Genomic DNA, 12,329 nt, shown 5'->3' with positions numbered 1-12,329 from the left:
GGCTATGTGGATTGGTCATGCTAAATTGCCCATAGTATCCATGGATGTGTAGGTTAGGTGGATTAGCCGTGGGAAATGCAGGGTTACAGGGATATGGTGGGATGCTCTTTGGAGAGTCAGTGTGGACTTAGAATCATAGAATCCCTACAGTGTGGAAACAGGCGCTTCAGCCCAACAAGTCCACAGCGACCCTCAGAGCATCCCACGCAGACTCATTCCCCTATAACCCACCTAATCTACACATCACTGGACACAACAGGCAATTTAGCATGGCTAATCCACCTAACCTGTACATCTTTGGACCTTGGGAGGAAACCGGAGCACCCGGAAGAAACCCCTGCAGACACGACTTGTTGGGCCAAATGGGCTGTTTCCAAACTGTAGGGATTCTATGATAAAAGTTACAACACAGTGCTTTGCAACACTTGCCATAGTGTCTACAATAAGATGTATACAACTTGAAAGTGAGGACAAAGGAGACAAAGGAGACAAGTTGTCCCACCATCTCTCTTCCATTTGTGACGGATCCCTCTTCTTGTATAAAGAAAACCACACGGAACAATGAAGATGAGCATTGCAAAAAGCACTCTGTTCAAGAAACCTACTTGATAACAGAATAATTTTTCCCAAAAGCAACGCCATCTAATCAATACTTGCATATAATGGTAAAATGTTCCTATTATTAAAAGCTGTACCCTGAGTTCATACTCACCATCACCAGAATCTCAACCAGAATCAGTGATGCAACACTCTTCATAGCCAAATGAGACAACAGCTTATCTGGGCAGCCAAACAGCAAAACCTGGGAAGGGAAAACATAATATATCACTCAGAATTTCAAGAGTACAGTGATTAATAAAGAGAAAACTGTTATTGTTCAATATTTGGAAAGGCTATGGAATAATTCAGTTTATGTTTTTTTTAAAGATTTGATCTGATGTTGGCTTTAATAATCTGTAAAAAAAAAAAGTCCCATTTTGGTTGAATATTCAGTTAGACTTTTTCTGATCTTTACAAGTCTCGCTGGCACCTAGTTTCATAATATTAAAGGGAGTGAAGAGGTGTTTGAAGGGGCAGGGACATCAAGCTCATTACATGGTATGTTCTGATGGAGGAAGAGGATGACAGGGACAGGAAACCTCCTGACTTTTAGAATGAATGTTGGGATATAGTTGTATGAAGATTTCAGTTCAAAAAGAAAACTGACTCACATCAAGTATCCACACAATTCTCTGCACTGGAGACTGCTGAGAATGATTACAACTTGAAGCAGTGCAGTCCAGACCATGGCATCAAAGGGGATGGGCTGCACATGGGAAACAAAGAGAAATGGAACCATTACAGGAGATTCCCGAGTTAGGAAGGCACCTGTAGCCATAATTTTCAATCCTCCATGGCATGTTGCTTCCTCCATGCTACGGTAAAGGACATCATGGAGAGAATACAGATATTCTGCAGGAGCAAGGGAGTGAACCAGAAGCTGTGGTACATATCGATAGCAATGACATAACAGATGGCTGGTAGCCTACAGTCTCTGTGTTATTTCTAGTGCTGTGTGCCAGTAAGAAACAAAGAAGATATGGAAGGTTAATCTGTGGCTTAAAGTACAGTGCAGTAGGGTAGGAGGCCCCAAAGCAAAAGGAATAGATTCAGAATAATGGATAGGCCTTTTAGGACTGAGATAGGGTGGCGAAGAAGGCATTTGGCATGCTTGCCTTCATTGGTCAGAACACTGTGTAAAGGAATTGGAACGTCATGTTGTGGCTGTACAGGACATTCGTGAGGCCACTTTTAGAATACTGCATACAATTCTGGACACGCTTCTATAGGAAAGATGTTGTTAAACTTGAGAGGTGCAGAAACCATTTACAAGGATGTTTCTGGGACAGGAGGGTTTGAGTTATAGGCACAGGCTGAAAAGGCTGGGGCTTTTTTCCCCTGGAGCATCAGAGGCTGAAGTTCACAAAATCTTGAGGGGCATAGACACGGTGAATAGCCAAGGTCTTTTTCCAAGGGTGGGTCAGTCCAAAACTAGAGGGTTTGGGTTTAAGGTAAGAGGGGAAAGATTTGAAAAGGTCCTGAGGGATAACTTTGTCATGTAAGTGTATGAAACGACCTGGCAGAGGAAGTGGTCGAGGTGGGTAAAATTACAACATTTAAAAGGCATCTGGATAGACATACGAAGGATTTAAAGGGATTTGGACCAAATGCTGGCAAATGAGATGAGGTCAGATTGGGATGTCTGGTCAGTGTGGACGAGTTGGACCAAAACCTGTGTTTCCATGATGTATGACTCAATGTATTAATGACTTAGATGAGGAAAGTGAAGATGGTATAACCAGTTTTGCAGAGGAGACAAAAATAGGTGCGAAGGAAAGCACTGAGGATGACACAAAGAATCTGTAGAGCGATATGGACAGTTTAAGCCAGTTGGCAACAACTTGGCCGATGGAATATAATATGGAGAAATGTAAGGTGGCCAAATTTGCAGGAAAAATGGAGGAACTGAATGGCGAAAAACTGCAGAAAACTGTCGTACATGGCATTTGGGAATCCTCACGAATAAGTCACAAAAACCTAGCATTAGAGTTCAGCAGGTAATAGGGAAAAGAAATTCAACGTTGGCCTTTATTCAAAGGGAATGAAATGTAAAAATAGGGAAGTCTTGGTAAAATGACATATGGTACTAGTTAGTTCACAGTGTTCCAGGTGTGGACAATTTATCTAAGGAAAAATACACTGCCATTGGACACAGTCCAGAGAAAGTTCACGAAGTTGAGCCTGGGTATGGGGAGCTGTCTTAGGAGGACAGGTTGAGTAGGTCGTGCCTGTGGTCATTGGAGTTTAGTAAAATGAGAGGCAACCTTAGTGAAATGTATAAGATTCTTAGGGAACTTGACACGGTAGATGCAGACAGATTGTTTCCCCTTCTGGGAGAATTTAGGACAAAAGGCACAACCTCAAAGTAAGGGGTTGCCCATTTTAAGACAGAGATGAAGTGGAATATCTTCTGACGGTACTGAATCCGTAGAATTCCTTGTTGTGTGGGCTATAGAGGCTGGGACCTTAACGGTATTCAAGCCTGAATAGACAGATTTTTAATCAGAAAGGGAATTGAGGGTTACAGGCAGTCCCCAGTTTGCAAGCAGGTTCCATGCAGGAGTCTGTTCCAAAGCCAATTCATGCACAAGTCAGAACACAATGCAGAACAATACAAGAGAGAACACAGCATGGAACTAGAGGAACACAGCAGGTCAGGCAGCATCAGAGGAGTAGGAAAGTTGCTGTTTCAAGTCAGGACCCTCCTTCAGAAGGGTGCTGATCCGAAACGTCAACTTGCCTACTCCTCTGATGATGCCTGACCTGCTGTGTTCCTCCAGCTCCACACTGTGTTATCTCTTATTCCAGCATCGGCAGTACTTACTATCGCAGAACAACACAAAATAGCTGTTCGCAAGTAGGGGAAAATGGTCATATGGGAATCTTTAAAACTAATATTAATACATTCCTGTATGGAATTGCATTAGTTAAGTATGCAATATTGCAAGTGTTTGTGAGTCATACGTTCTTAAATCAGAGTCCCCCTTGTATGGGTAAAGGCAGGAAAGTGGAGTTGAGGATTATCAGATTAACCACGATCTCATTGAATGGCAGAGCAGTCTTGATAGTCTGCATGGTCTAAGAAATGGCAAAGTCACACATACTTGATTTATTGATTTTATTGTCACGTGTACTGAAATACAGCAAAAATCTTTGTTTACGAGCAGTACAGGCAGATCACAGCAAGCAAAGGATGTATAGATCAAAAAGACTTAGAGGCATACAGGTCACATTATTTGAGGCTAGAGTCCATTGGACAGTCTGATAACAGCTGGAAAGAAGCTGTTCCTGAACCTGCTTGTGCATGTGTTCAGACTTCTATATCTTCTGCCTGACGGAAGAGGTTGTAGGAGATCATTACCGGGGTGCAATGGGTCTTTGATGATGTTGGCCAGTACCAGAGGATTGGAGAATGAGAATACAGTACCCTTGTTCAAGAAAGGATGTGAGGACATTCCGAGTAATCAGTTTAAAATCAGCAGTGGGCAAAGTTTTCAAAACAATAATCACAAAACACGTTAAGGCATGTTTGAAGAAGTTAGATACTGTACAATTAAGGACAGCCAGTATGGGTTTGTAAAATGCAAATTATTTATGACGAATTGAATATTTTCAGCAAGAAGGATTTGATGTCAGGAATATAATGGACATTGGCTATATTGATTGCAAGAAAGTATTTGACAATTACACTTAAAAGGCTGGGTAACAACTTAAAAGGCTCTTGGTGAAAAGGGTTGAATAAAAAAATTGGATGAAGGACATGAAAGAGCAAGTTAGGTCACCGATTTTTATGATATATCTACATAAATGACTTGGCAATTAGAATACAGAATAAAATTTCAAACTGTCAATGATATTAGATTTGGAGGCTTTATTCTTTCAAGGAATGTGGCCATTACTAGTGGTCTACATTTGTTGCCCATCCCTAATTGCCCTTAAAGTGGCTTGCTAGACTGCATTGGAAAGCAGTTAAATATCACCCACATTGCTGTTTGCCTGGAGTCACATGTAGGCCAGACCAGGTAAGGATGGCAAATTTCCTTCTCAAATGGACAAATGGACATTCGTGAAACAGATTTTTGTTTTACACCAATAGTGATATTTTAATAGCACCATTCCTGAAAAAGCTATCAAATCCACAGGTTTTATAAATGCACTAGCTGCTGATTACATTTGAACCTATGTATCCCCAGAGCATTATTTTTAATATGGGTCCAAGAAAGCACAACTAATGACAAAGAACAAAGAAAATTACAGCACAGGAACAGGCCCTTCGGCCCTCCAAGCCTGTGCCTGGACCCTTTGGTCCATCCAATCAATGTCTTATTGAAGTACAGATGATAATGTGAGGAGGCACATTAGCTTGGGGAAAAAAAACCTCACTGAAACGTGAAGCCTATATGAATTAAACCATTTGTCATCTGATGGTCAGCTTTGGCTACAGCATTAGTGTGAACTCCGCTTGTGCTGGACCTTTCAAATTCAGTGTCATGATGTGTTTGCCACTTTAAGAAGAAATGTGAGGGATATAATGTGAAATTAACTGAACAAATCCAAAGAGTGCTAATTGTTTGTATTTGCTTAAAAGGGACTGCAGGTATGACATTCATTCTCAATGCGTTACTTTGCACCTTGGTATGCACTATCAAAGGAAGAAAACCTTAAAAAGGAATAACATTAATACAGAAGAAAAACAGAAATTGCTGGAAAAACTCAGCAGATCTGGCAGCATCTGCAGAGAGAGAGCATCTGGGTCCAGCAATACAGCCATTGCATCTGTATAGCAATACAGATATTGCTATGACATGACTGAATGACCCAATAAATTAGTCAAGGAGAATGAAAATGGAGTCCTTGAAAACTTGAAAACTAACGAGTAGTCCCAAAGAAATCTCACAAGGACCCTTCAATAAAAAATATTTGACCTGGCTAGAATGGTATTAGGAATTAGGGATTTGTGTGATGTGGAGAGAGAAAACTTCAGAGCATGGGAAAATAAAGGTTACGACAAAAGTTAAAGATCTTATCAAGACATGCAAAGTCCCCAATTTACCTGTTTGTTGGAATCAAGTTAACACAAAACGGTGACCAAGATCCTGTACTTAAGAACTACTGCTTATTAAAACACAAATTCTAAACCCACAAGTAATCAAAGAGGTAAACTGGGGACTTTACATATCTTGATTAGATCTTCAACTTTTGTGGTGATCCTGGTGGGGCTCAAGAATCAGTGCACTTCCCCAAATGGGCATAGTAGAGTTGTTGAAGCTGCACTCATCAGGCAAATGAAAAGTATTCCATCGCATTCTGACTTGTGCCTTACAGGTTAGGTGGACTGGCCATGCTAAATTGCCCACAGTGTCCAGGGACATATAAGCTAGGTGGAGTAGCCATGGGAAATGCAGAGTTACATGGATAGCATGATGGTGGAGTCGACAGGGGGTTGGTCTGGATGGAATGCTGTTCAGAAGGTTGGTGTGGACTTGATGGGCCGAATGGCCTGTTTCCACACTGTAGGGATCCTATAGGTCTATCTGTCAACACATGGCTCCACTAGTTAAATGTCTAACCTCTTTTAAATATCCTATTCAAACAGACAAAAAGAAATTGGCTTTATGTATTGGGGGAGGGGGGTAGTGGTTGGTGAGGAGGAGGGGAAGAGGGAAGAAACTGGCAATCACAGAGCAATAACACCTAATCACAGAGTTTGCTAGGATGATCCACTTGGCTTGTTAGGACTTTGCTCTTCAATCTTTATTCTCCAGATTCCTTCCCCCTTTTTTTGAACAAGTACAGGACAATCAATATACTAAATACAGAGACTTTTAGTGACCAGTTAAGGGCAATATCTTACAGCAACTGGTGGGAGAAAACAACTGGCTTTATTCAGAATTCAGGTATTTTTACTTCAAAACGAGGGAGGCATAACCTACCCTTCTGGAGGTCTGTAGGTTTCTCACTGTATCAATCACACCCACAAGCTGTTCAGCTACCCAGGAACTACAGAACTGTTCTCAGGCACAAACCACTCAACTACCTGTTGTTGGCCAAATCTCAGCTTGCATACAACTCCTGGTGCTAGGCCACTGACAAACTGCTTGAACAAAGAAGAGGTGTAAACATCATACACAATGACTATCAGTAACTTGTTTTTACAAGTGCAACAATTCCTTCCTCAACCATCGTTTTTAAAATAGTCCTTTTTCCATTGCAGTCTGCAATATTGAAAATATCATATATTCCTTGTAACTCACAATAAGGTTGACGACACCTTCTAATAAGAACCAGCCCACAAACATTTACTCCCTCCGCCAAGGACACAGTAGCAGCAACATGTACCATCTACAAGATGAAGAAATTCACCAAGGCTCCTGAGACAACAACTTCTAAATCCATGACCACTAACATTTAGATTGACAAAAACAGCAGATACTTGGGAAACCCACCACCTGCCAAGTACTACTTCAAGCCATTCACCATCCTGACTTGGAACTATATTGCTGTTCCTTCAGTGTTGCTGGTTCAAAATACTGGAACTCCTTCCCTAACAGCCAATGATGGCAGCAGATCAAGAAAGCAATTCAACGCCACCTTCTCAAGGACTCAATTAAAGATGGACAATAAATGGTAGTCCAGCCAGCTACACCCACATCCAATGAATGAACAAAAACATACATAATAAAGAAAGGATTAGGATTGTACTGATACAGTAAGATGAAGTTATAAGAAATACATAGTTAAATTGGAAAGTGTGCAAAGAACATTTATGAGGATGTTGCCAGGACTAGTATATAGGGACCGACTGGCCAGGATAGGACTTTATTCCTTGGAACATAGGAGAATGAGGGGTGACCTTATTGAGATGTATAAAATCATGAGAGGCATAGATAGGATGAATGCAGGGATTGGGAATTGAAAACTAGAGGGCATAGGTTTAAGGTGAGAGGGGATAGATTTAAGAACGACCTGCGGGGCAACTTCTTCACACAGAGAGTGGTTCGAATATGGAATGGGCTGCCAGAGAAAGTGGCTGAGGCAGGTACAATAGCAACATTTCAATAACATTTGGATAGGTACATGGATGAGAAGAGTTTAGAGGGATATGGACCAAATGCGGGCAATTGGAACTAGAGGAGTGGGCACCATGGTCAGCATGGACCTGTTTGGGCAGAAGGGCCTGTTTTCGTGCTGTATTACTCTACGACTCTCTATGACTTTAAGTGAACAGAGTGGGAAAAGGCTTGCACAGAACATACACATTGGCATTGATTTGTTGGGCCAAATGGCCTGGTGTGTAATGAAACATAAAAGAATGATTCTTATCAGAATATTCAGTCATACTCACCAGTTTAGCTAATATTTCCATATCTTCCAATAGAATTCTTATGGTCTTCATGTATGATTCTCTGACATCTTGATTTAGTTCTTCAGAATGCACTTTAGAACACATAATCTGAATCAATGACATCTGAACCAATAGGATTTCATTCTGACTGTCGTTTGGGGTACAGTTGCTATCATGCAGCATGCTGCGACTATCTGCAGATACTGTGTCCCCATAGATATAAGCCTTGTTACTTGGTTCTGCAGTTCCATTGGTATCACCATTTATGTTTGGATCATCCACACACACACTGGGAGAAAGCAAAGCTGCTAGCTCTGCAATGTCCTTACTGGGCCTCTCTTCTACCAACAATTCCTTGTAGAATTGATGAAGACTTGGCAAGCATTTCCCCATCATTCTGCATCACTGCTGATGATTCAATAAACAGGATTTAGGCTGAAAATGGGGAAAGAAATACACAGTAAGTTTGGGAACTGTAACATTGAACAAGGGAAAATGGTCAGTTGTTGCAAAATAATCAGTACTTGGAGATAGTAGGAACTGCCGATGCTGGAGAATCTGAGATAACAAGGTGTAGAGCTGGATGAACACAGCAGGCCAAGCAGCATCAGAGGAGCAGGAAAGCTGACGTTTCGGGTCTGGACCCTTCCTCAGAAAAGGAATCAGTATTTGGACATTTTTTTAAATTCACTGGTGGGACGTGAGCTGGGCCAGCATTTATTTTCCATCGCTAGTTGCCCTTGAGAAGTTGATGGTGAGCTGTCTTCTTGAATCACTGCAGTTCATGTGATGTAGGCAGACCCACCATGTTGTTAGGGAGGGAATTCCAGGATTTTGACCCAACTACACCGAAGGCGATATAGTTCCAGGTCAGAATGGTGAGTGGTTTGCAGGTGATGGTGTACCCCTGTGTCTGTGATTCCTGTCCTTCTAGGTGATAGTGATTATGGATTTGAAGGTGCTATCTAAGGATCTTTGGTGAATTCTGCAGTGCATCTTGTAGATGGTACACACTGTTGCTACTGCGCATCAGTAGTGGAGGGAGTGGATGTGGTGCTAGTAAACGGGCTGCTTTGTCCTGGATGTTGTCAAGGTTCTTGAATGCTGTTGGAGCTGCACTAAGATGACTTATGATTGATGAGGGAAGAGCTGTTGATGTTGTCTACACGGACTTCAGTAAAGCCTTTGACAAGATCCCTCATGGCAGACTGATACAAAAGGTGAAGTCACAAGGTATCAGGATGAGCTGGCAAGATGGATACAGAACTGGCTTAGTCATAGGAGACAGAGGGCAGCGGAAGAAGGATGCTTTTCACAACGGAGGGCTGTAACTAGTGACGTTCCACAGGGATCGGTGCTGGGATCTCTGTTGGTCATGATTTACATACATGATTTCAAGGAAAATGTAGCTAGTCTAATTAGTAAGTTTGCAGATGACACAAAGATTAGTGGTGTTGCAGACAGTGAGGAAGATTGTCAGAGGATACAGCAGCATATAGATCACTTGGAGGCACGGGCAGAAAAATGGCAGATGGAGTTTAATCCAGACAATGTGAGGTGATGCATTTTGGAAGGTGAAGTACAGGCGGAAATTATACAGTGAATGGCAGAACCCTTAGGAGCTGATAGGCAGAGAGATCTGGGTGTGCAGGTCCACAGATCACTGAAGGTGGCAACATAGGTAGTTAAGGTAGTAAAAAAGGCCTATGGCATGCTTGCCTTCATTCGAAAGGGCACTGAGTATAAAGATTGACAAGTTATTCTGCAGCTTTATAGAACTTTAGTTAGGCTACATTTGGAATATTGCATACAGTTCTGGTCACCACACTACCAGTAGGATGTGAATGCTTTGGAGAGGGTACAGAAAAGGTTTCCAGGATGTTGTCTGGTATGGGGGATGTTTACTTAGGAAATGTTGGATAGATTGGGTTTGTTTTCACTGGAATGCAGGAGGTTGAGGGGCAACCTGATATAAATTTATAAGATTGTGGGATATGTATGGATAGAGTGGAAAATTTGAGGCATTTTCCCAGGATGGAGGGGCCTAGGACACTATCCTGATGAACTTTTAAGGGTCTTATGGCACAGTGTTCCTTCCTCTAGGCCAGAAAGACTGGGTTCAAGTCCCAGGGACAAATGACTACAGATGCTGGAATCTGTACTGAAAACAATAAATGCTGGAGATCACAGCAGGTCCGACAGCATCCATGGAAAGAGAGCAAGCTAACGTTTCAAGTCTAGGTGATTCCTCATCTCTGATGAAGTCATTTAAACGCAAAACCTTAGCTTTCTCTCTCTCCATGGATGCTGTCTGACGTGCTGTGATCTCCAGCATTTGTTGGGTTCAAGTCCCACTTGCTCAAGTGGTATCTATCTCTGAGCAACTTGATTAGAATATATCTATCCTGGAGGAATTCCTGCAGAGATGTCCTTATTTCTGATCTACATGTAATAGCCCAGATATCCAAACATTAAAGTTTATCAATGTATGGATATTTAAATAGGAGTAGTGGAAAGCCAGTGCACCAAAACATCAACGAGTTTTGAAAAGGAGCCATTCACTGTTTCTCTCTTCAGAAATGCTGTCAGACCAGCTGAGTTTTTGCAACACATTTTGTTTTTAAAACAATGCCAAATGTGTAGATTCTTTCAAAAACATACATAAACATTCAATGAATGGTGTTTAATTAGCACTGAGGATTGAAACAGAATCAGAAGGTCCTAGGAGATTTATCAGTTTCAGTGGCTATGGGATATGGTGAGAGAATAAAAACGTCAAGTCTGATAAAATAGCAACTTGCATAGTAGCTGTATCAGGGTATTTAAGCTCAGCTACTAGTTAGATCATTATCACATGGTGGCTCAGTGGTTAGCACTGCTGCCATACAGTACCAGGGACCCAGGTTCGAGTCCACCCTTGGGTGACTGTCTGTGTGGAGTTTGCACATTCTCCCCGTGTCTGCATGGTTTCCTCCCACAGTCCAAAGATGTGCAGGCTAGGTGGATTGGACATGCTTAAATTGCCCATAGGATTCAGGGATGTGTAGACTCGATGGGTTATAGGGGGATGAGTCTGGGAGGGATGCTCTGAGGGTCAGTGTGGACTTTTGGGCTGAAGGGCCTGTTTCCATACTGTAGGTGATCTATGAACTGTGCAGTTCAGTAAACCCGGGTATATTTTAAAATAATAAAACTGATCTCAACTGTAAAATAGGAGAAGCGTAAGGAAATTCCATGTCTAAAACTCGAAAATGAGGGCATCAGTGGCATCACACACCCAGGTACATAAAACATTAAAGTTTAAAACAGAGTCAGATTACTCCACATTAAATCAACATAGAAGACTCCGACAGCACAGGTCAATGAAAATTAAATCTAAATCATGCATTAGGGATTTTTTTTTCTCCTGAGGGAGTGTTAACTGTTTGGGATAAACCTGCAGAGAGAGGCTGCAAACAGAAGGACGTGGAAATTGAAGCAGGATACAAGCGCCCGTACATGGAGAAGATCGCGTCAACATCCCATCCTCAAGGAATATCAAACCTAAGCCGCGCGCCATTCGTCTCCACACCATTACCCACTACATACACCTCAGCCGGACTTCACTATCACTCTGTCCTCCCTCCTTCCAGGATAACAGGGCCACAAGGCTGACGGGCCACCAGCTCCTCGCAGGCCCACAACACAGCATTCCAAACGACGCCTGCGCGAAACGTGGGGGCGGGGCCACCGGGTGAGGTTCAATGGGACGTGTGGAGTCTGAGATAACAAGTGTGGAGCTGGATGAACACAGCAGGCCAAGCAACATCAGAGGAGCAGGAAAGCTGACGTTTCGGGTCTGGACCCTACTTCAGAAATGTTGGGGGGGGAGGGGATTCTGAAATAAATAGAGAGAGAGGGGGAGGCGGATAGAAGATGGATAAAGGAGCAGATGGGTGGAGAGGGGATGGAGCCAGTAAAGGTGAGGTTCGAGCAGTTTCAGGGCCGGAGAGATTACCAGAGGGTTGTAGCGGGAGAGAGATTCACTGAGGTCTTTCCGGAGGGAGGACGGTAACTTCTTCAAGGTAGGCATCCTTAGAAGAGGCTTCACAGTGGGGTTAAAATTAATTCAGAGATAGTAGAAACTGCCGATGCTGGAGAATCTGAGATAACAAGGTGTCGGCCAAGCAGATGTTGTGGTTGTGTGGGACGCTGCGGAATTAGTGTAATGTGGATGGTTGTAAACCTATGAAATGCTTCAAGACAGGATAATGAAAACAAAGGCAAAAAGATGTAAAGGAATTACTTACTGTTGGCTCAGAGATAGTAAGAACTGCCGATGCTGGAGTCAGAGATAACACACTGTGGAGCTGGAGGAACACAGCAGGCCAGGCAGCATCAGAGG

At 42.5% G+C, this 12,329-nt stretch overlaps 1 protein-coding gene across 4 annotated transcripts in view; it reads right to left on the bottom strand.

Moving 5' to 3' along the window:
* Positions 1-11,708, bottom strand: part of lins1 (lines homolog 1) — a 38,874-nt gene extending 27,166 nt beyond the window's left edge. Inside the window, exons 1-3 of one of the 4 annotated variants that reach the window (XM_048616078.1) lie at positions 11,523-11,708; positions 7,946-8,380; positions 713-802 (exon numbers count right to left, since the gene is read on the bottom strand). In XM_048616078.1, the coding sequence (XP_048472035.1) occupies positions 713-802; positions 7,946-8,341 (486 nt within the window). In that variant the 5' untranslated portion in view covers positions 8,342-8,380; positions 11,523-11,708. Of the gene's footprint in view, positions 1-712; positions 803-1,211; positions 1,307-7,945; positions 8,381-11,522 lie in introns of those variants that run through there. The other 3 variants (XM_048616080.1, XM_020531783.2, XM_048616081.1) reach the window with 3 other exon arrangements.
* Between the last annotated feature and the right edge of the window lie 621 nt (positions 11,709-12,329).

Source organism: Rhincodon typus, chromosome 33 (assembly GCF_021869965.1).
Source record: "Rhincodon typus isolate 14 chromosome 33, sRhiTyp1.1, whole genome shotgun sequence".
NCBI lineage: Eukaryota > Metazoa > Chordata > Chondrichthyes > Orectolobiformes > Rhincodontidae > Rhincodon > Rhincodon typus.
The sequence above is the reverse complement of the archived record's forward strand: the minus strand, read 5'-3'. Positions and strand labels throughout refer to the sequence as shown.